At 51.2% G+C, this 26653-nt stretch overlaps 2 protein-coding genes across 2 annotated transcripts in view; one reads left to right on the top strand and one right to left on the bottom strand.

Annotated features, from left to right (window-relative positions):
• The window catches only part of UBE3B (ubiquitin protein ligase E3B), a 52472-nt gene extending 31365 nt beyond the window's left edge, over positions 1-21107 (bottom strand). The window contains exons 1-12 of the mRNA XM_027863211.1: positions 21030-21107; positions 16418-16526; positions 14061-14231; positions 13564-13687; positions 11398-11457; positions 10059-10163; positions 9391-9487; positions 6927-7012; positions 6086-6168; positions 4763-4868; positions 3872-3992; positions 1249-1426 (exon numbers count right to left, since the gene is read on the bottom strand). Coding sequence (XP_027719012.1) covers positions 1249-1426; positions 3872-3992; positions 4763-4868; positions 6086-6168; positions 6927-7012; positions 9391-9487; positions 10059-10163; positions 11398-11457; positions 13564-13687; positions 14061-14221 — 1121 coding nt within the window. The 5' untranslated portion in view covers positions 14222-14231; positions 16418-16526; positions 21030-21107. The remainder of the gene's footprint in view (positions 1-1248; positions 1427-3871; positions 3993-4762; positions 4869-6085; positions 6169-6926; positions 7013-9390; positions 9488-10058; positions 10164-11397; positions 11458-13563; positions 13688-14060; positions 14232-16417; positions 16527-21029) is intronic.
• A 237-nt stretch (positions 21108-21344) lies between these two features.
• Positions 21345-26653, top strand: part of KCTD10 (potassium channel tetramerization domain containing 10) — a 28665-nt gene continuing 23356 nt past the window's right edge. Inside the window, exon 1 of the mRNA XM_027863364.1 lies at positions 21345-21417. Coding sequence (XP_027719165.1) covers positions 21415-21417 — 3 coding nt within the window. The 5' untranslated portion in view covers positions 21345-21414. The remainder of the gene's footprint in view (positions 21418-26653) is intronic.

Here is a 26653-nt window from a genome sequence, read left to right as displayed (position 1 = left end):
AGCGGGGCTAGGAGTCAGAAAAACCTAGGCCTGCCTCCGACCCATCCTAGCCACGTGACCCTGGGAAAATGATTTCCCTTCTCAGTGCTGTGGGCAACTGTCTGAGATGAGAGGCTACGGGGACGGTGAAGGACATTCCCGATACTGATAAAATCACAGGATTCTTCTCCAGTCCCTTCCCCACAGTGGCTGCGTCTGGCATCCTCTCCAAAATGAGCCTGGGGCCCGACTCCTGCCCCTCCCCCTTCTCAGCCTCTTCTGATCCCCAGGCATCACCTGGTCTCTCCTTCTCTGCCCCTGTCTCTATGAGAAGGCAGCCCTCCTCACTTCTCTCAGTGACTTCTGCTGTAGCTTCCTCGCCAGTCTTGCCGACCTAAGCCTCTCCCCTCTCCAATCCATTCTCATTCATTAGCCAAAGGGATTCTCCTAAAGCCCAGGTCTGATCACCTCATCCCCAGATACAACGAAGCCCAGTAACTCCTTCCTACCTCAAAAATCTAATACAAACTCTTCATGTGAACATTAAAGTCTTTCACAACAGTCCAACCCCACCTCCTGGACCATATTACACACTCCTCCCCTTCACACATTCCACGGTCTGGTCAAACTGGCCCTCTTACTGGTCTGACACATGGCAATCCATATCATCTCTGTGCCTTATCAAGCAAATGCTCTACCTTCTCATATTGCTGTCATGACCCTATCTCGGGGTTTCCTTGGCAAAAGCACTAGAGTGGTTCTCCGTTCATTTTACCGATGACGAAACTGAAGCCAACAGGAAGAAGCGACTGGCCCAGGGTCCCACAGCTAGTAAGTGTCTGAGGCCAGATTTGAACTCAGGAAGATGAGTCTTCCTGACTCCAGGCCCAGAGCTCCATGCACTATGGCTGTCACCTAGCTATATAAGTGTCTCTTAAAATCTCTCGTCTCCTTTAATGAGCAGTTCAAGCACCGCCTACGGGTCCTTTCCTGAAGTCCCCAACTACCAGGGCTGCTCCTCTAAGATAACCCCAGAACTATTCTGCACAGACCTTGACATGCACACGTCATCTCCGCCGTTAGACTGGGAGCTCCCTGCAGGCAGGGCCTGGAGTGTTGCCTTTCTTTATATCCCCAACACAGACTGAGTACAGTGCCTGGCACACAGTCGAGGCTGAATAACGCTGACTGCCTTGACCGGCTGACTGCTTGTTGACCGAGTGAAGAATCAGTGCACAACTCCCAGGAGGTTCACTCTGTGGCACTCACCCATAGTCCACTGACTGGGAGAACCACCCAAGGACAGGGTGCCAGTGTGTCAGGTTTGACCTCTTCAGGGACACATACTGCTGGCAGTAGGACAGCATTTCAATGAGCACTTTCACAAAATGCTTCGTCTCCTCCTCTAACACTCTGCTTGAAAGATAACCCAAGTGTATGATGTTGCCTGCAATGAAAGGAAGAAGAAAGGAAGATGTCTGGGATGCCCTCAGACAGACCGAGGACGTCTATGAGCTTCACTGGTGTGCTCTTACTGCAGGCCAAGCAACACCAGTGAGCGGAAGAGGCAGCCACCGGAGCTGGGAAGTAGCAACACTCCTCCCCTCTTCCTGGGGATGGTGAGGAATTAAAGTGCTACTCACCTGATAACTCACATCTCTATAATGCCTCACAGTTGGTAATCAATCATGCTGTAAAGCACTAGAAACAGGAGCTAATTCCTTATGACAACCTTACAGATTAAAGTGAGCAGGTATTCCCATTTTACAGATGACAAAACTGAAACTCAGGGAAGCTAGAGTATGTGGCCTATAGTCACAAAGCTAGCAAGAGTTCGAGCTGAACTCAGGTCACTTGACTCAATCCACTGCTTTTCCCACTAAGGCAGGCTCTCAAGGCATCTTACCCTCCGAAAAAAATGGATCTTCACTCTCAGAGACACTTTGTCATTTCAAGAAAGGAGGGCAGCCACAAAGAGCTACAGAACCTCAGCTCCCTCACCACAAGACAGACGACAACCCAATATTGTTAGAGAAGAGGACAGGGACACCACAGGCAATCCAGTCTTGGGGCCTTAAAGAGGGCCTAGTCTAGCTTCTCTCTTGGTTGTGAGCTAAATGTTTCCTGTCATTAGAGATGAGCTGATGGGAAATGCTAAGCTCTCATCTATGTGCTTTGTCCTTCCTGTTCATTTCAAATAGTCACAGGAAGGATACCATCATACAGTGATGCAGTATTTCATGTTTTTCAAAATACACATCAATTATTTCATTTATTCCAGAATCAGAATCTTAGCGTTAGTTAAAAGGCTGAAAGGCAAAGGAGTTGAAAGGTAAACCATTCCAGTCTCCTAGCCAATTCAAGAAGTAGTGTGGCTAGTCGAGTGCTGCACGTGGGGATGGCTACATCCACTGGCCTTTTCTCAGTCTATACCCTTCTTGACCTCTCGACAGTTTCTGACATTAACGAGCACTCACCTCCCTCCTCCCAGATGTGCTCTCCTAGCTGGGTTCTCATGACCCTGCTCCATCCTAAGTCTCTTTGTCCCCGTTTGACCATTCTTTATCAATGTTTTTTGCTAGATCACTATCCATTTCTGGGCCCAGTCCTGGGTCCTCACTTCTTCTCCCTCTCTCTGTTGGTGATCTCATCAGCTCCCACAGGTACAATTATCATCTCAAAGCGGATGGATCCTAAATCTAACATATCTAGTCAGTGTTCTCCCACAAGCTCTAATCTTATGTTATATATTCCCATCAGACATCTCCACCTGGGTGTCTCATGGGCATTTCAGACTCAACGTGTTCAAAAGAAAACCTCTCCACCTAAACGCACCCTTCGTCCAGACTTCCCTATTTCATTTGAAGGCAGCAGCAGCAGCCTGCCAGACACTCAGCTTCATAAAGTCAGCGTCACCTTCCCCTCTTTACTCTCCCTCCATCCCTATACCCAATCACTTTCTAAATCTCAATCAATCCCCACGACATCTCCCCACTCACAAGGTCACCCCCCTGGGTGGTTCAGGCTCTCATTACTTCTCCTTGAGACGACTGCAAGAGCCTGCAGTACGTGTACCTGTATGCAGTCACCAGAACTCTATCCTCCATACCGACGTCAAACCGACAGTCCTACAGCAGTGGGCCAATCCTGTCACTTCCCTGCTCAAGTTAAGGTTCAGTGGCTCAAATAAAATGCAAATCTCTCTGCCAAGCGTGCAATATCTTTCATCATTTGGATCCAATCTAGCCTCCTAGGCTGCTTTTCCATGACTCCATTTCATGGACTCAACATTCCAGTCCAAGAGGCCACTGGACTGTGCCCCATCCATGACATTCCTTTTCCCACTGCCATGTCTTTGCAACCCCAACCCCCACAGCTTCACAGAATCCCTAGCGTCCTCCCAAGGATGTCTCCGGGGCCACCTCACACAGGGCACTCTCCCGATTCTCCCCTGGTGATTCGCGCTCGATCCCCTCAGAGGGTGAAACGAGTACATACTGTCACCAATTCCCTCTGTCAATGCTCTTTTCTCCCAGGAGAAAGCAGACAAAGCTAGATGGCTTTTTTGTCTTTATATCTCTTGTGCCTAGCACAGAACCCACCCACGGGACGAGCTCCAAGGGTGCTTGTTAAAGTACAAAGTGAGGAAAATCTCCACTGGAATATTGCCTCAGCTGCTTCCTATACCTGTGACCCTAGACCAATTTTATTTCTCTCAGCCTCAGTTTACTCATCTGTAAAATGGCTTTCTCCCATTTCCCCTCTTCAAAACACAGTGATTCTGCCCACCCTCTTCAGAACATTTCCTGGTCTGTTCCAAGGAACTCAGTCAACAGTCACTGTCTTTCTTGCATTCCCAGAACACATTCCACCTCCAGCTCCTGGCACTTACCCAGCAAACAGAGAGTGTGGCTCCCTTCCAAGCACTCACAGACGTCCACGCATTGATCCCTGCGACTCAGAAACAGAATGAATTTGCGAAGAAAGTCGTGATATTCTAGCACAACGAGGCGCTGCCAGAAAGAGAATCACCACCAGTGAAAAATGGAGGCATTGAAAGGCACAGGAAGAGGGTCACATTTGAATAAAAACAAGACAGGCCAACAGCCACAATTTCTTCATGTGAAAGGTTTTTTCTAACCCATGCAAACACCCACCAAAAGAAGAATGGGCAATGATGCTCTGAAGAAATGAGCCCCCTCTGCCCCAATGCCCAGCTCAGGGGCATGAGACAAAAGCCCCGATTTGAAGCTTCACAAGGCAGGGGGTTGGAGGGAGCAAAAGATCACCCAGAGAAAGTGGAACTGATTCCCAAGGACCATGAAAATGGAGGTGGGGAGGGTGACTGAGATCAGAGCACAGAAAAGAATCCCAGAATTCCAGAGCTGGAAGGGCCCTGAGAAGCTGCCTGGTCTAAACCCTCCCTGACACGACATCCTTAAACAAAGTCATTCTCCAGCAAGGGGGGGCCAACGGCCTCTCCAGTCAGTCCACTACACCTCATGGGTCCTCGACTCTCGGAAGGTGTATGGCAGCTGCTGGGAGACCTAGCCAGTCTCCCTTTCCCAGGCTGAGGGGACAGCCTCCTCCCTTCCCAGGGGGCCTCAGGCTATTTAGGCATACTGAATTACACAGAGAGGAAGGCTTGCTTTTGCGTAAATGCAATAAAGGGGAAGAAAACATATGGAGAAAGGCTGCTAAGGAGAAAGTGAAAACCAAGTGAGTTTCCGTTCAGTATAAAGCCAAGGAGATGATGAGGGCGAGATCAATGGGGTCCACTCACCTTGGGGGCAAGCATGCTGAGATGCGCCACAAAGGCAGGCACTGACATAATATGGATGAGGAACGGTCGTAAGAGATTGTCCGAAAAATGAGCAGCAATCACGGGGCTGGATACAAACAGACACCTTATCACACATTGCCTTGCAACTAGCGGTCCACCCACTTTTCCAAAACCACCTCTCCACCCCAAGGCGTTCACCTCCTCCAGAAAAGCATCAGTGACAGCCGCAACAGGCCGGAGAAACCAACAGGGAGATATGGGGCGGCGTGCCCAAAGCAGAAACCGTGTTTTGCAAACATGGTGTACTCCAACGGGGCTAAAGAGGTGAACCCCAATAACCGAGAGAATGTCAGCATTTCTAGTCACGGGAAACTTCCATTAGAACACACCTGGGACCAATCATCTGGCTAAAGCCGAAAGTCGGGGAGGTTCAGAATGTCAGTGCAATGGCCCGGGATCCCAAACACCAACGATCCATGTCCCATTAATCCAGGAGGGGAGGCGAGGGGAGGCGAAGGGAGGGCAGGGGAGGGGAGGGCTCTCTCCATAACATCCCTGACAAGTGGCCACCCAGGCTTCTGACCGAAGCCTCTGGCTCCAGAGGTAGCCCCTTCCACTCTGGGACATAAGTGGTGGCTTGAAGCTGGAAGGGGTCACTGGTATCACATCATCCAGGCTGCTGCCCATCTCTAAAACCACGTAAAGAAAAGGCTGAACCTGGACGTTTGCCTCAACTAAGAGGGTTTGCTTGGATTGCTTTCCTCCTCTCATCTTAATTCAACAATGAGTAGTGACCCTGGACAAGTCACTTTACCTGTCTCAGCCTTAGTTTCCCTATCTGTAAAACAGGGATAATAGCAGTGCCCATTTCCCAGGGTTGTTGTGAAGATAAAATGAGATAATATTTGTAAAGTGTTTTGTGAACCGTAAAGCACTCTGTAAACACTAGCAATTATTTATCATCAGAAGCAGGTAAAGCTTCAGAAGGACAATGTTAGGGATTTCAAAGCAGGGGTTGTGGCGGGGGTGCTGCGATGAATGGAGGAGGGGACTGCAGCCCCAGAGCTGTGTCCGAGTTCCCAACTGCCACGTCCTAGTAGTGTGGCCTCCCCTGTAAGGGATGAGGGTTGGACAGATGATCGCCAAGACTCCTTCCTGGAGAGGAGGTGCCTCAGGCCTTGGCCCAGAGCAGCTCTTTCCAACCTGGCTTGTTGGGCGGGGCTGAGGGAAAGCCTCCCAAAGGGTGGGCGCATTCGCCTGGACAGGCCTCCCTAGGCCCCCGCACCGCATCACTCATCATTCCCTGCACCGCAGACGACTCACCGTGAAGCCAAAGTAAAGGATGCAGCCAACATGCCTCTTGTCAGGGACGGTCTGGATCTCGCCAGGCCATTTCTTAACAGGATCTGAAAGAAAATGGCCATGTGTCAAAGAGGGGTTCTGATTCTACCACCAAAGAGCACCGTTTTCAGGTGATAAAAGAAACGGACCAAAGGGATGGGATCTGATGGCACTCTACAAACTTTCAGGAGGATTCAGGGGCCACCAAAGCCCTCTGTCCTCTAGTGGAAGGCTGACAAACCTCCCCATATGGTGGTGCTGCTCCCTGCCTTCGCGGGCCCGCCAGAGGGGGCTGAGAATCTGCACTTGGCCTGGCCAGACTCTGGAGCCAGGACCTTCCCCCCTTTCTACCTGGGCACATTTCCTCCCTCTCCCCTCGCTTCCTAGTCTGGCACTCTCCAACAAACGACTCTTCCAAGGCACAAAGCACAAGACTGAGACACGGAGTAGGTCTACAAATTTCAGGGTCACAGAATTAGACATAAACCATTCAATGTGCTTGACCAACTAACTTGGGATCACAAGAAAGGAGGTTCCCCAGGTTCTAGCAAAGGGAGCAGGAGCCCTCAACAGAACCAACCTCAGGCTGCAACAGGTGGGAGGTAGAGTCATTCAGTAAGAAAGTACCACCCCACTCCACCCTAAACACGAATGCCAAACAGGCTGAGGGGAGGGAAACGAGGAACCTAATAATTAACTTGGGGTTCTCTGGCTAAAATATGGTCCCCTCAGCAAAGCCCCCAGAACACCCACTTCAAACCCAGAGCCACATCCTCTAGTACTCCAGTGCATAGCGAAATATTAGTTTATAGGAACAACCAACCTGTAGAACAGGATACAATCCATTCTGATTGAGGTGCCCCATGATATTTGCACAGAGATGGTTCATGGTAGGCCGAAGGGACTCTCCTAAAAGAATAGGAGGTCTGAGAAAAATCACAAGTCCTACATGACTCATAATAGGTTACAGCAGTTCAAGAAATCACCTTCACTGGCAAAGAATTGGCAACAAGGAGATGCTCATCCTTTGGGAAATGGGTGAACAAATAATGATATATGAATGCAACGGAATACCACTGTGTCCTAAGAAATTACAAAAGGGATGGGGGGGCCATCTCCAGTCACCCTGATCTATATCTGGCCACTGGACCCTGATGGCTCCAGAGAAGACAGTGAGGCTGGTGACTTTGCACAGCCCTCCCTCACTTCAATTCAATTCATTTGCACATCACGGCATCACCTCCCTGATGTCATGGTCCTCGAGGAGAATGAAGGACAAACAAGAGGGATGTTTTCAGAGACACCTGTGAACGCTTGTATGAACTGATACAAAGTGAAGTGACCAGAGCCAGGAGAACAATTTAAATAATAGCGTCAACGCTGTAAAGGCGATCAATTGTGCAAGACTCGGGAATTCTGATCAACACAAAAACCAATCGTGATTTCAGAGGACGCCCACCTCCTGAGGGAAGAGTGGCCGATTCAGGTTGGGCTTAATGAGATACGTACTTGGGGACATGGCTAATGCAGAACTCTGTTTTGTTTGACTATGGATACATGTTTATAAGGGTTTTGCTTTTCTTTTCCAAGTGTGTAAGGGTGAAGTATAACGGAACCAGTCGGCCAATAAACATTTACTTTAAGCAAAAAAAAAAGAAGAAGAAATGACTTTCACAAATACAAGATGGGACAAGAAGTCTGAGAAAGATCTAGCAGTTTTCATGGGGTGGGGAGGGGGGGTTCTGAAAGCTCCAAAGGAATCATGAGCACGTAAGACAGTAAAGAAACAAATGCCATCTTGGACTTGGGAAGAGAAGCAAAGAGTCCAGGAGGACAAAGGTGAGGATCCCTGAGTCCTCTGGGCACCTTGGCTGGACCACACCCACTGTATCGCATTCAGGGCTCGACACCAATTGTGAAGCTAGAACGTATGAGGAATGGGGAAAGGCCTCGAGTCCAGGCCCCCAGAGGGTTGGCAGGAGCCTAGGACCCAGCAGGCTCAGGGCTGAGTGTGAGAAGACACGACAGTTCTCTTCAAGTCTTTGTAGGGCTATCAGTGGGCGTGGGGGTGGAGGGATGGCAACCTGTTCTCGGCCCTAACAGGAAGCCGTGAGGCCACGGGAGCTACCCACAAGTGCATGGGCTGTCTCTCAGAAGGCTTCCCTCGAGGTCTCCAAGCAGAAGTCTGACCCACCAGTTATTGGGGGTGCTATGCTGGGGAATCTCAGGGGGCTGGAGACTGGCAAAGCAGCCTCAGGTTCCTGCCAACTCTGCGTTCTATACAGGGCAGAGGCAAGGGTCAGGCCTAGGTCTGTGACTCCCAATCCAAGGCCGTTTTTGCCACTTCATTTATAACAGCAACAAAAATAAGTCTTGGCCACACGCCCAGGAGAAATGGAAGACTCTTTAATGCTTCACCTTCCTTTTTGGGCTGATTTTGACTGTTCTGTCAGAGGAAAGGGGAAGAGTGAGTAGAGAGATGCCGGAGGTCTTTGAATCCACTGACGCAGAAAGTGCTTGGGGATGAGGACACCCCCAAAGAGAAAGGAAGCCACAGAAGGCAATCTTTACAACCCAAACAGAATTCTTTGCCACTCCCCCAACAAGGCTGACATCGCTTAGAACACCTTGGGGTGGAAGAGGGTGGGAAGAATAAGCCAGTGCGTGACCCAGTGCAGGCCTCCAGGTCTGCCGGTCACTACTTGGAGGACACCGGCAGACGCTTCATCTCTCCGGGCCTCAGTTTCCTTTGTCAAATGTGGAAGATGGCCTAGGTGAGCTCTAAGGTCCCTGACAGCACTTTATTCTAGGCTGAGTCAGAGGAAATAATCCACCAAAGAAAGCAAATAGGACCTCATGGTGGGCTGCCCCACACCTGACCAAGAACATCTTCTAGAGCCTCCCCAGCCAACGGGCCTCTGGGGTGTGCCTGGAGACTCCCAGGGATATGGGGCCCACCGCCTGCCCAGCGGCCCATTCCAGCTCAGGACGGGTCTCCGAACATTCAAACCTAACCAGAGACAAAGCACTTCTTACAAATGTTACAGATGACAGTTGATCTGAAGGCTGAGATGTACTTCATGCTTATAAATGGGATTCAGAGTTTGCAACAGGTACCCATGTGGTTTTGGATAGAGGACCTCTCTCCCTACAAACACAGACACACACACACACACATACACAGACACACACACCCGCGTGCACACACACAAAAAATGAGGAAATTTACACAGAGCCATACGTACTGAACCATTTGCCACCAGAGATTTTAAGAAAGGGTGCCCTACCTTTTCCTCGGACAATTTTCCATGTTGATGTGTCTGTGAAGTTAACAAGTAGGGTGAGGTACAGTGAGATCAGTTTAGAGTCTTGTAAGATGTCAGGCTGGGGACAACAGAAGCAATTGTATTGAGAAAGATCAGCTCTCAATCCAGGTCATCAGAACACCAGTTAGGCTGAGCCTCCTGAACTCCGAATCCCAGTAAACTGGGCCAAGATAGACTTTTCCCTTCATCTTTTTAACTCTGGGGTTAGTTCGCCGTTTCTGAAACGCCTCCTGGGCATGGTATGCTTTGCCAGGTCCTCATGGCACTTACAGTCTTGTTGGGGATGTCTCACACAGGCCCCCACCCCAGTACACCAGACAGTACAAATGATGACAAGCTCCGTCACCTTTTGGACTTGGAGAACTCAGGGTCACTCTCTTGTCATGGTGGGGCCTCCGAAGAGGAGTCATATCCCAGACCACAGCAACTTCAAGTGAGCCCAGGTGGGGATTTCAGGAGCCTCTGAGGGCAACGCCGCGGGTCCTGGAGCACAGCCTCCCTACCCACGGGCCACCACACAGGCCCGCGCACAGGATGTGTCTCAGAAACGCCTGCAGCCTCAGCTTTGTCTGGGAGCGTCACAAACACGGAACTCAACTGTGGTAAGTGGCAGTAACAAGGTCCCTTACCTTGAGGTACTTCAGATATTTGCAGCAGATCCACAGGATGTCCTTAATTTGCTTGATCCAGAGCACAGTGAGCTCTTTGGACAGGGCCAGGGACACATACCACACCTGTGGGCACAAGCGAGTCGCTGTGCTACCACGGCCAGCCAGTAGCCTCCTTGCCCTGCTCAGCCCTGGCACTCAGAGCACTGGCCCTGGCACAGAACTCGACCTCAGCACAGACTCCAAGGGGAGGGGGTCCAGAGGGGTGTCTGCCTTTCTAGCTATGGCTGCCAGCGGGGGTAGGATGAGAGCCTTGGGAGGAAGAGACTGCAAGGGTGGCCATCCCCATTTCTCAGATGAGGCCCAGCGGAGAGAGACTTGCCCATGGTCACCCAGCTAGAATTCATCTGAGGCTGGATTTGACCCCAGCTCCTCCTAGCTCCAGGTCCAGGCATCGATCCACTGTACATCCCGCCTCCATGGTCAGGAGACTAAAGAATCATTCTTTCCTTATTTGTATCTCCACACTTGCTATCTCTAAAGGAAAACCCTAAAGAATGACATTCAGCATGGGACTGCTAAAGAGGCTTGTGAAGATCCCCACGGCAATGCCAAGTTCACTGACACAGCACTGACAAAGAGCTGCCAGCGTGCCTGCAGACAGCTGGAGAGGGGGCTCCTGCTCTGGTAACATCCTCCCTGGGGAGAAGCGGCAGGGGTCCCTGGCCATGCTTATCTCGGGCTCCATTTCAGGCCAAAGAAAACAAAACACAGCAATGAAGGAAGTGAGGGATCGCCATCGAACTTTCAGGAGGAATTTTCAGAGACCAATAAGAAGGAAACCTCCAGAGGACAAGACCACAAAGTCCTTTCTTCCCTCTCACACCCCTGGGCCCTGAACAAGGCAGCCTGGACGAGTGGCCAGTGCCCTGGACTTGGAATCAGGACCATGGGCCTCGTCTCTCAGAGCCGAAGTTTCTCCATCTTCCCTTCTGGGGGCTGTTTTGTTGAAGGCAGGGTCGGGGCTTAGGCTAAAGGACCACTAAGGTCCCTCCCAACTCTAACATCAATAATCTGAGACAATCATACAAATAATAACAATAAGGACACATGTGTAACGCATCTCAAAGCAGCCTTGCTCTACAGATGAAAGGGACCTAGAGACCCTCTGGTCCAAACTAAGGCCCGGAGCAGGAGAGGGATTTGCCTAGCATCCCACAGCGGCAGGTGCATAAAATTCTCTGAAGCCCTTAAACAGCAACCCAGAGGCTGGCTCTCCAGGTCACTGGAAAGAAAGCACTCTGTAAGCCAGAGGGCCGGAGAAGGTTTGGGGTTCTTAATCCTGCCCCCTCCCACTCACCTTAGGTTCATTCTCAGGCTCCATGCTACTTAGGATGCAGCGGCACAGCATTCCGAACCTCTGCAAAGAACCAGCGGGACAGGTTACAAACTCCCAGGACCAGGAACGATGCCGCCCCATTCCCATTCTAAGGAAATCTCAGTTCCTAACAACGCACAGTTAAGGACAAAGTGACAGGCTCATCTCACTCCTGGGCCTCAAGGCTGCCAAACAAGGGCAGCCCAATGGTCTGCTTCATCCTCGCCAGCTCTAAAGGCCGGTACCACGCCAGGGACGGGGCAGGCCTTCGAAGATCCACTGGACAAGAGAAGCACTACGGTCAAATCACAACTTCAGCAAACAGTCGTTAACATTGTCGGCCTGCCAGCAACCAGGTGCCAGATCGTCTTTCCCACCTCAAGATGGAAAATTAACCAACAAGCATTTATCAATCACCATGATATGCCAGGCACTGTCCCAGGCACTGGGGATCCAAACAAAAACGAAAGGTCCTGGCTCGAGGAGGGGGAAAGAGCATGTCTCCTTCTAAATAGATATCCACAGTTACCAATGACCCCTTCCTCACCAAATCTAATGGTCTTTTCTCAACGATCATCCTTCTTAGCCCCAGCCCCTCTGAAGCCCCTGCCCCCATCAGTCACCCTCTTCCTGACACCGTCTCATCTCCTGGTCCTCGTCCTGCCTGCCTAACCGCTCCTTCTTCATCTCCTAGACCTTCCTCCATGCCCAGAATTCTCTCCCTCCTCGTTTCTGTGTCCCAGCTTCCTCTAGGTTCCAGCTAAAATGCCACCTTCTGCCAGAAGCCCCTCCCAATCCCCCTGAATGCTCAGGCCCTCCCTCCGTGATCAAGTCCAGTTGATCCTGTATGGAGCTAGCTTACATATATTGTTTTCATGCCGTCTCTGCCACTAGATGGAGCTCCTTGGGAACAGGGGCTGTCTTTGGCCTTCCTCTGTACCCCCAGCACTCAGCGCAGGCTAGACCATAATGTGCTTAATAAATACTTGTTAACATAAACCAAACATGTGTATACATACATACACACATGTATAGATAAAATCCAAATTGATTTGTGGGGAGGCAGTGAATGGCAGCTGGAGAAGCCAAGTAAGGTCTTCCATAAGAGGGGGTGTCTGCGCCAGGCTCTGAAGTCAACTAGGAATTTTAACACAGCGGTCCCCAAGGTGGGCCTCAGGGGACAACCACAGCTGGAGCTGGGGGAGCTGGGCTGCGGGTCTCACACATCACTCCCTATTCGATAAACTTCTATGCTTCCCATTGTTTCTAGGAACAAATCCTATCTGATTGTCATCTCTTCCTTTATTTCTATATTTGGCCTATGTTTTACAATGGACATGATCACCCACAGAGACAATGAGGGCTTAAAGGTTTCTGGTTTTGTTTTTTATCGATAAGGGTGTATGATGAAAAAAGGTTCCAGGTCAAAGGCCTTAGTCTGAAGGGGTGGCAGTGAGGAGGGCACATGCTCCAGATGTGGACAAGAGCCCACGCAAAGGTCTGGAGACAGACACAGAATGTTGTGTGCAAGAAGAGGGTGGTGGGCAGCGTGGGGAGGGAGAATGATGGACACGGAATAAGGCTGGAGAGCCGGTAGGAGCCAGCTGGTGAAGAGCCTTAAAGACCAAAAAGAGGAATGTGTTTGATCTGGAGGTAACAGGGAGTCACTGACGCTTACTGAGTGAGGGGCTGCGGTGAGACAACCGAATGTGGGCTTTGGGAGCTGGATGGAGGCTGGACTGGACTGAGGAGGGCCTCGATTCAGGGAGGGCAACAAGGCGATGGAAGGTTAATGAAGACCTGAACAGGGGTGGCGGAGGTGAGAGCTAGGAGAAAGGGCCAGATTCAAGAATTGCTCTGGAGAGAGGGGAAGGAGAGGGACGAGCCTGGAGCGGCTCCAAGGCCATGAACCATGGCCAAGACAAGGCCACAACAGCAAAGGTTACTCTTCTACCTAAAAAAATCACTAGCTGCCTGGTGGCAATCCCGGCTTCCCCACCCAGGGTCGCTCTGCTCAGGCTCTCAGCAATGCCCTGGGACTCTGCCCAGAACCAGTCGGCACAGACAGAGAGAAGGCAGGGCAGCCGGTGGGTGGGCACACACACACACACACATACACACACATATGCAGGAGGGAGGTCGCCTTACCAGCTCATCCTCTCTAGCTCTGAATATGAACAACAGCTTCCGGGCAATCTTAAAAAGAGAAAGTGCACTTCTTTTATTGGCTCCAGTTGGGTCAATGGTGTCAAAAAACTCATCGATCTCTTTCCTGGGAAAGGAAGAAGAGAGAGTAGTTTAACCAGAGCAGGAAGACACCTGGGGCCTTTTCCTTCCAATCTCCGGGGTTTGCTGGTGGAGGCCTGCCTTCCATGGAGGCAGACCACCCTTCTCTATAGCTTGGTAGGTGGACTTTGGGCGTAACCGTGGCCAAAAATTCATCGCCCAGGTGGCCAGGTCCTGGGGTGACAGAAGCCTACAGTGGGTAAGACCCACTCCCCACGTATAACTTGGAAGGGCTCTTGGAAAGACAGCCACGCCCCGGTGAGGGATCAAGAGGGGGCTTTGGTGGAGGCAGGGAAACCAAAAGCCAGTGCCCCAGCGGGAGGAGCTGGGCAGAGGCTGCTGAGAGATTCTACACCCACCTGATGTCTCTCTGTAAGCGACATCGACAGAGAAACCCGCGGGCCACGGCCTGTATCTGCACGGCAGCCCGCTCCTTCTCCTTCTGTCCCCGCCTCTCTTCCCTCGCCTGACGAGCTTTGTCCAGGAACTGGGCTCGGGCAGACTGGGATGTGCCGAACATTGCTGCAAACCTTTTGCGAACCAAACATAAAGACAAAACGCATCATCATGGGCTACAGCCGTGTGAGGTGGCCAGGGCAGGGTCCAGAACAGCTGGAGGCGGCACGTCGTCAGTGCCCAGGGAACCAGCTGGACACGATAATGGTACTGGGTCATACGGCCAAGGGGCAGGCCAGACCTGTGAGGGGCCCCACCTTTGGTCCCTGCTCTTTATACTTTATACCATATGCTTTATCACACATAAAGTACATGCTTTGTATATTAATGTATACAACACATACATTATGCTCTGTTCTCTCTCTCACATATATAAGAGCTCATGAAATCAAAGGTCTAGACCCAAATAAGATAGGCCGGCCAACGAACAGCACAGGAACTCAAGCAGTCTCTAAGGGGAGAGCGTGGCAGAATCCCAGCTGAGTCGTAGCAGCAGGGCGACCCGAGTGTCCCATCTGTAAAACGAGGAGGGCCTTGCAAGGGCCAGCTGATTTCGAGGATCCCTCCCAGCTCAGAGTCTAACGATTTCAGCCTTATTTACCTGAACAAACAGGAGCACTGAGCTAGAAGGGGCCTCCTCAGTTCCTGAGATCTCAGACTCCGAGCAGGAGGGGCCTCAGAGACCCTCGGGCCCAGCTCTGGCCACCATTTTACAGACGAAGAAAAGGAGGCTCAGGGAGGTAAAGCAACTCCCTGCTGGCATCACAAGTGCCAGAGGCAGGATCTGATTAGGTCCTCCTGACTGCCCCACTCCACTCTGCCCTGATCCAAGAGATCCCTATGCCCACTGCAGCCCCACATTCTTCTGGGTAACCAGTGGTTTATTCTTTAAAGGTTATAGCCTGGAGTAGTAGACAGACCACCTCAGCCACTTCCTAGCTCACTTCCCACCTCTGAGCCTCACTTCCTCCATCTGTAAAATGGGGATCACACTTGCACCACCTAGCTCCCAAGAGCTGTCATAAGGGCAGCTACTGAAAACCTCTGAGCAAGCCACCCCTGTAGGCCACAAAAAGCCAGGCCAGTGCTAGCAGCCTGATACAAGAATGGCAGCACAGCTTCCCAGGCGACAGTCACCGCTCTAGATGCCCATAAATTCAGTCATCTACCACGATGCACATAAAGGGCATGCCTCTGTTAACTGGGCACAGGAAGGACAACAAAGCCGGGATCCCTGGGGAACAAACTGAGAGTCTGAGCCAAGCTTAGGTTATTTTATTGTATTACGTCTTACAGATGCCTTCTTTTATTTTTATTTATTTATTTTTAGGCAATTGGGGTTAAGTGACTTGCCCAGGGTCACACAGCTAGCAAGTGTCAAGTGTTTAGTCTGAGGCCAGACTTGAACTTGGGTCCTCCTGATTTCAGGGCCAGTGCTCTATCCACTGTGCCCCCCCTTCTTTTATTTTTAAGCAACACACTCCTTCCCCACCCCTGCCCCTCCAACCTTTTCTTAAACCAATTTAACCATTTTAGCAAAGCTGACCAGCGAGAGGAGAAGACCCTGGCTGGGAGCAGGCCCAGACTCCCTCCTGTGCACTCCCTCCCTTCTGTGCCCATCAGAGAGCCAGATCATTCTACAGAGGAAACTGAGGCCCCAGCAGCTAGTCACCTGTTCAAGGTCAAACAGGGAAGATCTGAACCCAGCTCCTCAGACTGCAATCTTTGCAGCCATGTGCTTCCTCATCTATTCTCCAGGGTCCTGCCCAGTTTCTCCAGACTTCTTTACATTTGTTTTTCTAGCTAGGTCATTTTAGTCACTTAAAAAGGAACATAAATAAGAGATGCAGGAAAAAAATAACAAATCGACAAAGTTGAATCTGTTGAGAACTTAACACACTTAAGAACCAGGGGGCTCCCCCTCTGCCATCATCCCACTGATGGGATAAGAGGCCTTCACCTTTGACCCTGACCTGAATCAACATCAGAAGGACTAGGCATCAACTGAGGCAAAAAAAAAATCCTAATTTACCTAGAGGTAGCAGGTTTCATGCTACATCTCTGTTTCCTCATTTTATGGATTAAAAAAAAATCTCTGCCCACGGAGGCGGCACGGAATTGCAGCCCTTCTAGTGTTAACGGAGGGCGTGTTTTCTCCAGAAGACAGTGGCAACGACTTGGCCAAGCCGGCTGGGCAATCCCACGCCCAGCTCCCTTTAATGGGGTGGCATCCTCCCCCAGTGAAAGAGGCGGGGCTCACCTGAGGATCTGCTTTTCCTGCAGAAATACCCGATGATCATTCGATGAAGCACTGGGCTTGAGACTTAAGGCAGCATCTCACTTTATCTGGATTCTGGCGTCGTCTCAGACTAAAGAAACCAGAGGAAAAAAATTCCGGATGACTAGCTGAATTCAATTCATGAAGCATTATTTCCTGACTCCCATTTCTTTGTTTGTTTGTTTTTTTTTTTTTGGCTAGGTAATGGGGTTAGGTGACTTGCCGAGGGTCACACAGCTAGTAAGTGTTACGTGTCTGAGGCCGAATTTGAACTCAGGTCCTCCTGAATCCAGGGCTGGTGCTCTATCCACTGTGCCACCTAGCAGCCTCCCTGACTCCCATTTCTACAGTGCTTTGAGGTTTAGTGAGTCCCCTCCCCCACTCCCACCCCACCCTGCCCCACAACTTCTGCAGGTAGAAAGGACATGGTTCAGTGGCAAAGGAGTAAGACGATCAGGGTTCAAATTCTGACTCTCCCATTTCCTGCTGGTCTGACCTGGGGCTAGTGACTTTATCTCTCTAGGCTTTAGGACCCTCACCAACGAAGAGAAGGGCTTGGACAAGAGGTCTTCTCTCCCTCTAAATCTACTGGTGTCCCCATGTTACAGAAAAGGAAACAGGCTCAAGTGACTTATCCAAGGTCACATAGCTAAGCAGCGTCAGAGGCAGGATATGAACCCAGGAGTCCTGAGTCCAAGTTTTGCTGGTGCCTCTAATGTGTTTGTATCATGGGAATTTCCAATAACAATACCCCCTGAACCTTTCCCCATAATAAAGAAAAAACGAAATAAAAACAAATGACTGCTTCTGATAGATATGCAAAATCCCACTCTCTGAGAACTGTCCTTCGTACCAAGAGTAAGGAGGTGAGGCGTCAGCGTCCAGATTCCCCAGGACTAAGCTCCGATGCTCTTGTCCCCATAACTCACTCTCCCGACCAAGGCGAAAAAGAAACCTCACCATACTCTTTTCATTAACCTCTTTGGGCCAAATGCTAAGGTTGGATTTCAACAGGATTTCTAATTTAAAGGGAACCAATATTTAACACAATTACTTTCCTTCCTCCCCCCCCCTCTCTTTTTTTAAAAATTCTCATTTAAAAGGGATGGCTTATTAGGTAGGAGAGACTGAAAAAGAAGGTGGCATGATAAAAAAGATCAATAAAATAAAATAAAACAAAAGGTCAGACTAGATTTAAGGGATGGGTTTCACCACCGGAGAGGCCAAGGACTGTGTCTAGTAGTTTGGAGAAACATGAAAGCAGCCATCTAAGAATGGGTGTTCTGTATTCGGAGGGATGGCAGCCCGGAATGAGTGAAATCACGAGGATTTCAAGGAAGACACGAAAGTCTCCACAAACTCTCTTGCACCCAGAGGGCTGATTTCACATCCACACATGCCAGGACCCTTCAAAAGTGGAGTTAAAGCTCGATAAATGCTCCGAGAAGCCGAGCAAGAGAGCAGCCCCAAGCTGTGGAAACCTACCATGTGGACTCTTCCTATCAAGATGGCCTTCTCCCCGGGATGAGCAATTTTCCATCCCTCAGGATAAGGGGAGAAGAAAGGCATCTAAACCATATCCCTGACCGCCAAGCCCACCTCAAAACTCATCTTCTCCAAGGCGCCTTCCTAGAAAACCAATCCATCAAGAGGCATTTATTAAGCACCTACTGTGTGACAGGATGAGGCTAGTAATTGACATTCATTCACATAGCATTTGAATGTTTGTAAAGCATCACATTATCTTAACAGATCCTGGCAATAACTCTTTGAAGAAGGTACTAGTGGTACTACCTTCTCATTTCACAAATGAGGAAACTGAAACTCGTAACAAGTACAGCGACTTGCCCATGATTCAATCAATCAATTAAGAAGCATTTATTAGGTGCCTATTAGTCTCAGACACTGTGTTGGGCACTGGGGACACAAGCACAAAGAATGAAACAAGCCTTACTAGAAAGCTTACATTCTAACATTAGAGAAAATTACACATATAGACCAATCGATAACAAAGAAATGTAAATACATGCACGGCACTTAGATAGAAGCAGGCACCAGCAGGGGTGGGGGTGGGGTTACAGGATCGCAGCTTAGAGCTACAAGGGAGCCTGGAGATCATGTCCAAACTGGAGTCTTAGAGGATACAAGTGATTTGCCCAAGGTCATATAGGTATTAATGAGCAGAGACGAATGGCCAGGCTTCCTCCTCGTTACATAAGAACTAAAAAGAAATGGAAAACATCGAGTCTTAAGAGAGTGAGGAGTCAGGACTGGTGCATTAGCACCATGTTGGAGCCAAGATTCAAACTCGGGGCTTCCGACTGCAAGGCTAACAATCTTTCTTTCCCCAATACTGTACTGTAAAGATATTTCGTAAAACTTTATTCACCAACCAACCAAATATTTACACCACACAAGGTAAACAAACTTGATACATAGCCCTATTTTTCAGTCAATGAGCATTTAAAACAATCAGCTTGGGGGGGGGGGCCCTGCTTGTTTGTTCTTTCTCCCCAAGGCTCAGGCAGGGTCTAGCACATGAGCACAGCAAGCTTTTTCATTCATTCATTCAATGTATGGCCTGCTCCTGGGCCACCTACCTACAACCATGCCTGGCCTTTAAGATGCTCACTCATCTTCTAGTTAGGGACACACAAAGATTAGGAAACGACCAGGGCCAATCAAGTGCTGACTCCAAGTTTAAAACATGCCACTTAGGTCCGGCTGCCCCTGGACAGAGGCTGGGAGACCCAGGGCCTCATCCTGGCTATGCTCCTGGCTAGCTCCAGAGAAAGGCCAGGGACTCTGGAGTCAGAAGGCCCAAATTGGAATCTCAACCCTGTCACTGCCTACCTGACCTTGGCACATCAGGTCCCCTCCCCGAGGCTCAGTGGCCTCTTCTAGACAATTGGACTCAATGATTTCTCAGCTGCAAAGTTCAGGACCTTAGCTTTCTATTAACCAAGGGCAGCTGGGGATGAAAGCCAAACGGATCATATGTGGAGGATTATTATCAGTCCCCATCTGGAGTAACATGTTCAACTCTGGGCACTCAAAGCTCTGAAAGGACATTGATAAGGTGGAGACAGTCCAGAGGAAGGCACACGCCTTATAGAGACACTATAAGGTCCAAATCATGAGGATCAACCGAACAGAAGGGGTGGGGGATAGTTGCTGACCGCAACTATCTGGCCTCGGACACTTACTAGCTGGGTGACCCTTGGCAAGTCAATTAGCCTCTGTTTGCCTCAGTTTTCTCAACTCTAAAATGGAGATAATAGCAGCGTGGATGCTTGTAACTGACATTTATGTAGCATTTAATGTTTGTAAAGCATTGCATTATCTCAATTGACCCTCTACAGGAGGTGCTTGTAGGAAGTACTGTCCTTTGAGGATGTAATGAGATAATAATTGTAAACTTTTTTTAAAAGCACTTGGCATATAGTAGGCACGATAAATGCCTTTCCCCCGATAAATGCCTTTCCCCTTCCCCCAATCTGACTTGCTCTCCTTGGCCCCAGAGGGCAGAACAAGGGGAGAGGTTATGAAGTGGCAAACTTGGGTTTGAGGTAAAGAAACACTTGACAGCTGCCCAAAGGGCAGAGTGGGTGTGCTCTCCCTGAGGTGGATTCGACCTTAACAGTGGCAGAGGCCCTTCGAGGTCAAGGCCAAGCGAGGGGATGAGACTTTAGGGCCCTACTATGTGCTGCTGGGGATACAAAGAAAGGCCAAGTCTTGGTCCCTGCCCTCAGGAAGCTGCCAGTCTAATGGGGAAGGAGACATCTAAACAACTGTGTACAACAAGCCAGAGCAAACTGGGGATAACTTCCCAACGGAGAGGCTTGCAGGAAGCCAGGGGGCTTGTCCACAAGGGGCTGAACGACCCCTCTTGGGGGCCTGGCTGGAGGGGGAGGTGGCACGGAGCATCTGCAGTATGTCCTGTCTCCATCCGAGTCCTCCCCATTAGACTGGGAGGGACCACGACTTCTGCCTTTCCTGCCTCTCCCCACCTTGGCACACAGCAGGCGCTTAATAAATGCGTGTTGACTTAACTAGCTTCAGATCCGAGTCTGAGGCGCACAAAATAAGGGAGTGCGGGTGTATCCTGAATGAATGAGTGAGTGAGTGAGTGAGTGAGTGAATGAGTGAACGGGCCGGACCCAGGGGCTGGGGGGGGAGGGGTGTGACACGGGGGCCACAATTCGGCCTCGGGAGACCCGGAGCAAGGGGGGGTCCGAGTTTCTGCCCCACTCGGCCCTGCCTCGGGCGCTGATTATTGAGGTCCCCAAGCGTCCTGGGCCCGGGTCCAACCCGGCCCTCTGAGGAGGCCCTTCTCGGGGCCTCAGTTTCCCCAGCTGTCACACGAGGAGGGGGGAAGGAGGGAGGCCTCGATGAAGTCGAAGCTGCTTGGACTCGGACCCGGGGACTCCGACCGACCTCGGCAGGCCGCGACGGCGGCGACAACAACGACGACGACGACAACAACAGCGACAACGACGACGCGCCTCCCCTCCCCCACCATACCCCGCGCGCGCTCCCGCCGCCCCACCCGCTTCGGACCCGGGCCGCGCGCGTCCCCGCCGCCCGCCTTTACCCGCTCGGGGCCGGGGCCAGGGCCGCCTCAGCCCGATCCCCCCGCGCTCCGCCGGGCCCCGGACAGCGGCCGAGGCCGCGCCGCCATCCTGCCCCCGGGCCGTCCGCGCCTCGGCGTTCCGTCCGGAAACGCGGCCCGACCTCACAGACGTTCCGAGGAGGAGGTCGGAGCGCGACGAAGGGGGCCGGAAGTGAGCGTGCGGCGGAGGCTTGAGGCGCAGGCACCTTGCGGGGCGGAAGCGGGGGCCGCCAGCGGGGCGGAAGTGCCGCCCCTCCCCGCCCCGGCCCGCCCCGGCTCGCCCCGGCGCGGCCCCCGTGCGCCTGCGCCAACTCTTTCCTGGCTGCCCCGGTCCCGGCTCGGCGGCTCCGGCGCTCTCGGGCTTTTCATGGTGAGCGGAGGCTGGGCAGGGCAGGAAAGGCGAGGGCCGGGCCGGCCCGGGGGAAGGGGAAGGGTGCGGGGAAGCCCGAGAGGGCAGGCGCGGGGCGGAGGGGAGGGAAGGCGCCCCGGGCGGGCGCCGCGCCCCTGCAGCCTACGCCCCGTAAATGCGGGACAGGAGCGGGGGGAGGGGGCTACGGGCGCTGATGGGGAGGGGCCCGACGGGCGGAGCGGGCGGGGGGGGGCGAGAGCCCACCCCGACGTGGAAGCGACGGCCTGCGGTGCAGCCACGCTTCCCCTCCCCGGCCTCAGTTTCCCCATCTGTAAAATGAGGGAAGTGGTCTAGATGACATCTCAGAACCCTTCCAGCTCTAGAACTATGACCGTAATTACGTGTGAGCTTGGATAAGTCAGCTCCCTGGGCCTCAGTTTCCCCATCTGTAAAATGTGGGAGTGGGACGAGATGGCTTCCGAGGTCGCTTGTAGCTCCAGGTCTTTCCGTAGTGAATCTGCATGGGCTGATCTCTTCGGTCCCTTTCTACTCAAAATCTCCTGTATGAGAGTTTAACACGTAATGATAACAATCGCCAGCACTTGCTGTACGTAGCACTTCAAGGCTGGCCAAGCACTTGACCCACCTTGTCTCCTTATGAGGAGGGGCTTGTACTGAACGGTCCCTTCGGTGCCTTCCTGCTCTAAACAGTAATTTTATGATGGGGAGGGGCTCCCTGGACAGTTAGCAGTTTTCGAGGACTTTTGCAAGGAGTCTTTGAGAGCAGTTGCTTGAAGGAGTTATGGAGAAGGGGTGGAAATTAGGGTCTGGTTTGGGAGGACCCGGCAGTCAGGGAAGGAGGGCCAGGGGGAAGGTCAGTCATGGGGCCTTCTTCAAGGCAATTGGAACCTTTTCTCCCAAGGTCTGAGGTGACTAGAATGGAGAACATTCCTCTTTGGATCTTAATGGAGAAGTTGGTTTGTTCATTTGTTTGCACCTTAAGTGACGGAGTATCCGGAGATAAAGATGCCTGCCCAGATCCTTTGCCTCTTTGTTTGCCACAGCCCCCTCCCATTCTCGTCCCACCATCCCTCCTGCCTGAAATGTCCTTTGAATGGCCGTGACTAGCCAAGGGAAGCTTAAGAATGTCCAGGAGTCCTCCAGAGGGCCGGGCCCTTCTGGGCAGGCTGGCCTGGAAGGGGAAATGGAAAATTCTGAAGTTAGTAAGCATTTATTAACCACCTTGTGTGTGCCAGACACCATGCTAAGTGCTTAGGCTCTAGTCGAACTCATACTTTAAAGAAGGGAGACTGCACCACCAAGTGAGATACATACAGAAAAAATTTGAGATAAAAGAGGGCGCTGGCATTAAGGGGGATTGGGAAAGGCGTCTTGTGGAAAGTAGGATTTTAGCTGGAACTTGAAGGAAGCCACGGAGGCAGGAGGGAAAGGGAGAGAATTCCAGGCATGGGGAAACAGCCAGTGAAAGTACAGGGAGTCAGGGAAGCCGGGGTCACTGGATCTCAGAGCAGAAGGAGGGGAGCAGTAAGGGGTTAGAATACTGGGAAGGAGGGGCTGGTTAGGAAGGGCTTTGAATGCCGGGAGAGTTTTTCTTTGAGCCTGGGGGTGATAGGGAGTCACTGCACTGTATTGAATGGGGAGAGGGGGTGGCTTACTTTGAGAAGATCACTTTGATAGCTGAGTGAAGGTTGGACTGGAGTGGGAAGAAGCCGGAGCTGAAGCTACAATAGTGGTTTGATGAGGGACAGAAATGGAGTGCTAACGGTAGTGGGAGAGAAGGGGTTGTAAGGCTGACTTGTTGCAGAGGTGAAATTGATAGAGATGTTGCCGAGTTGAAGGCCTTGGCAAGGGCTTGGATGGGGGGGGCACCCAGCTGCCATCCCGGGGCACTGAGAGGTGTGGGATCCCCTTGACAGTGATAGGGAGATTTGGAGTAGTCCCAACTGTCTGAACCCGAGCCTCGAATGTCCCCTGATAATGGAGTAGATCCAATTTGTCTGATGGGTAAAATAGAAAGTCCGATTTCCAGTTCTAGAAGTGATGCTTGCTATGAGGCTTTCTTATAATTTATCTTAAGTCATAGCTGAAGAAGAAACAACACAGGAATTTACCAGCTTGGGAGACCAGCTGGTTAGGCACTTTTTGATAGAACTGGAGACGTTATTCTGATTGTTTGGATGGGTCTCCTGTTAAAATAAGAGAATGTTAGCCTTGAAAGAAGCTCTAGGAACATCTTGGTTAGGCTGCCTCAGTTTACAGGAGAGCCCCGAGAGAACTGACTTATCACAGGCCGGATGTGCTGCAGCCAGGACTCCAGATCCCAGTGCTGACACCCTCCACTGCCCTATTCATTAAGCATCGACCAGATGGAATTACCTTCTTGGAAAAAGGCAATGAATCTCTGGGTGTTCTGGAATGTAAGACGTGTAAGGACATCCTGGAGCATGGAATCACTCTGGTTTGGTGATGGGGAGGGCAGGGCCTCTGGTGCTAATTAACACCATAACTGTTAAAACAGACCAGTCAAAGTTATTGGAGGGGAGGGGGGCGGCAGGGGAGATAAGAAAGTTATTCCCTGAGGGGATGGTATCCCTGGAAAAAAGAGAACTCTTTAAGATGCCCATGTGATTGGGATAAATAAAGCCTTCTCTTTGATTGAATAGAACCGGTAACTGACACATTGTGTATCAGTTTCCTCTTTTTCCTCTATGTCCTCCTTCACTACAACTTTTATAATGAAATCAAATCCTTGACAAAGTGGAGGAGCAGGGCAGAGGGCTGGCCCCCGTGGAGGAGGGAGCTGGTGGGGGTCCTTCCTCAGCCGCCTGGCTGTGGCTGCCCTGGATTAACTGTAACTCTGGCTCCAAAGTGGAGCTAAATGGGGCTGGATCATTTTCTCTGAGGGCCTCTCCAGATCCCTCAACAAACTGACCTGTGGACTTTGGAAAGTGGTGCAGCTTCTCTTGCCAGATCTGAAGACAGTAAATCCAGGTCAGGGGATTTCAGCCATTGTCTTGGGGCAGTTCAGCCTGGTACTATTCAGAGAGCTGACTCTTAAATGGAAGAAGCAGTTTGGGAGAATTAGAAGGCTTCCTCTTATGGGTATGGTGCTGTAGACTGACTGCCTAGGAATGTGAAGCGTGTGTATGTGTGAGGGGGGGAGCAAAGACAGAAAATTTAAATCCAGGAAATTCTTCCTGAAGCTAGATTTTTTTTCTCCTTTTTTTTTTTTTTTTTTTAAAATCAAGTCCACAAACATTAATCAAACATCTATGCATGTGCTGGTTCAATTCAGTAAACATTTACTAAGTACCTACTATGTGCCAGATACTGGGCCAAGCGCTGGGGTTACAATGAAAATCAAAACACCACAGTTCCTGCCTTCAGGGGTGTTGCACTCTAATGAAGGAGATAACATAATAACAGCCAGGCACATAGAGAGCCTGCTGGGGGCTGTCTGAGGGGGATGTAGTGGGGGGCGCCAAGAAAGGCTCCTGCACCGGGTGGAATTTGAGCTGAGTTTCGAGGGAAGTCCAGGAAACTTAATAGGTAGAGGTGAGGGGACAGACAGCCAGTGGGAAAAGGAGAGAGATGGGTGAGGGACAGTGTTTTCAGGAGACCAATGTGGCTGGAATATAGTTGGCGCTAGAGGAGAGTGAAGGGGGAGGTGATCGGAAAGGTGAGAAGGTGCTGGATTATGAAGAGCATTGAACATCAAACCGAGGAGTTTAGATTTGATCCTGGAATAAACAACCACAGGCGTTCACTGGGGGCGTTGGGGTGTGTGACAGGGTCAGCCCAGTGATTTAGGCACAGTCACCTGAAGGGTGGGTGCGAGTGAGGAGAGGTTTGGGTCAGAAGCCATCCAGAAGGCTCTTGTGGTCGTCCAGGTGGGAGGCTATGAGAGCTCAAGAGAAGGGGCTGCATAGACAAGATCTGGTAAGAGGGGGGAGAGGACGGAGTCTGGACACTGAGTTTGTGAGCCGGGGGACGGGGAGGATGATGGCGACCTCGGTAGTGATAGGAAAGATTGGAAGAGTGGAGGGCTTGGGGAGAAAGACAAGGGCACATCAAGGAAGAGATGCCCACGGGACATCTGGATGATGTTCAGGGGGCCGTTGGAAATGCCACCCTCAAAGCAGGTTTCTCCCGCCACCGTCATTCGCCAAGACTTTGGGCAAGTCACTTATCCTCTTTGGGCCTCAGTTTCCACACCTGTAAAATCAGGGTGATGGATTAGGTGATATCTGAGGGCCCTCTCAGCTCTGACCTCCTATGTTCTGGGTCACGGTTCACCCCAAAGTTAGAAATATGGTTCCTCGGTCTGGGTTATGTTGTTGTGGGCAAAGCTCGGGTTCGGCTCCTGTACAGAATACAGATATTGACTGAAGAATTTATATTCAGTTCAGTTCAACAAATACAGCGTTTGGGCAGTCGGTCAACAAGCATCTATTAAGGGCCTACTATGTGCTGTTGAAATGGAATGTAAAAATGAAACTGTCCTTGTCCTCCCAGAGATTCTGTTCTAAAGGGGAGCTAGGACGTGTCACTGTAAAGTACTAAGTGTCCACACAGTATACACAGAGATTGGGAAGAGGGCTAGCTAGCTCCTGAAGAAGCAGGAAGTGAGATCTGAGTGGAGTGAGCCTTGAAGGGCGCCCAGGGACACCAGGAGACCTTTGTGGCCATGGTGGGAGAGAGCTTTGGCCAGCAACAGGAGGTGGCCTGTCTTATACATCACAGCAAGTGGGCCGGTTGGCTGGAGTGTAGAGTGTGTGAGGCTGATAGGTAATCACCTGTCGGCCCTGAAAAGACAGCCTGTGGCCTGATGGTGAAGGCCTTTGGGTTTGTGTTTTAGCCGAGAGCCAGTGGGGGAGCCGCTGAAAGTTTGGGACGGGGGAGCCAGCCCCACCCCACCCCAAGTCATATACGTACTTCAGGAATCTGAAGTTTGCAGCTCTGTGGGAAATGGGTTGGGGGAGAGACTGAAGGCAAGGAGAGCCTGTAGGTGACTGCTTGTAGAAGTTTGGACGGAGGGAGAGGAAGGTCTGTTCTGCCACGAGCAGAGAGACGTGGTGAAGATTGAAGCGATGTGACGTGGTATTGGTTGGACTCCAGGCTTCAGAGTGAAGGATCACGGGGGTCTTCTCGAGTTGGGATCCCAGGGAATTCAAAGCATGCTGGGAAGGTGGCAGGGCCAAGTGCAGGGGAAAGACCGTGATGGGCTTGAGATGCC

The sequence above is a fragment of the Vombatus ursinus genome, unplaced genomic scaffold (assembly GCF_900497805.2).
Source record: "Vombatus ursinus unplaced genomic scaffold, bare-nosed wombat genome assembly UNPS02001287.1, whole genome shotgun sequence".
NCBI lineage: Eukaryota > Metazoa > Chordata > Mammalia > Diprotodontia > Vombatidae > Vombatus > Vombatus ursinus.
Note: the sequence above shows the minus strand (reverse complement) of the source record. Positions and strands in the feature narration are given on the sequence as shown.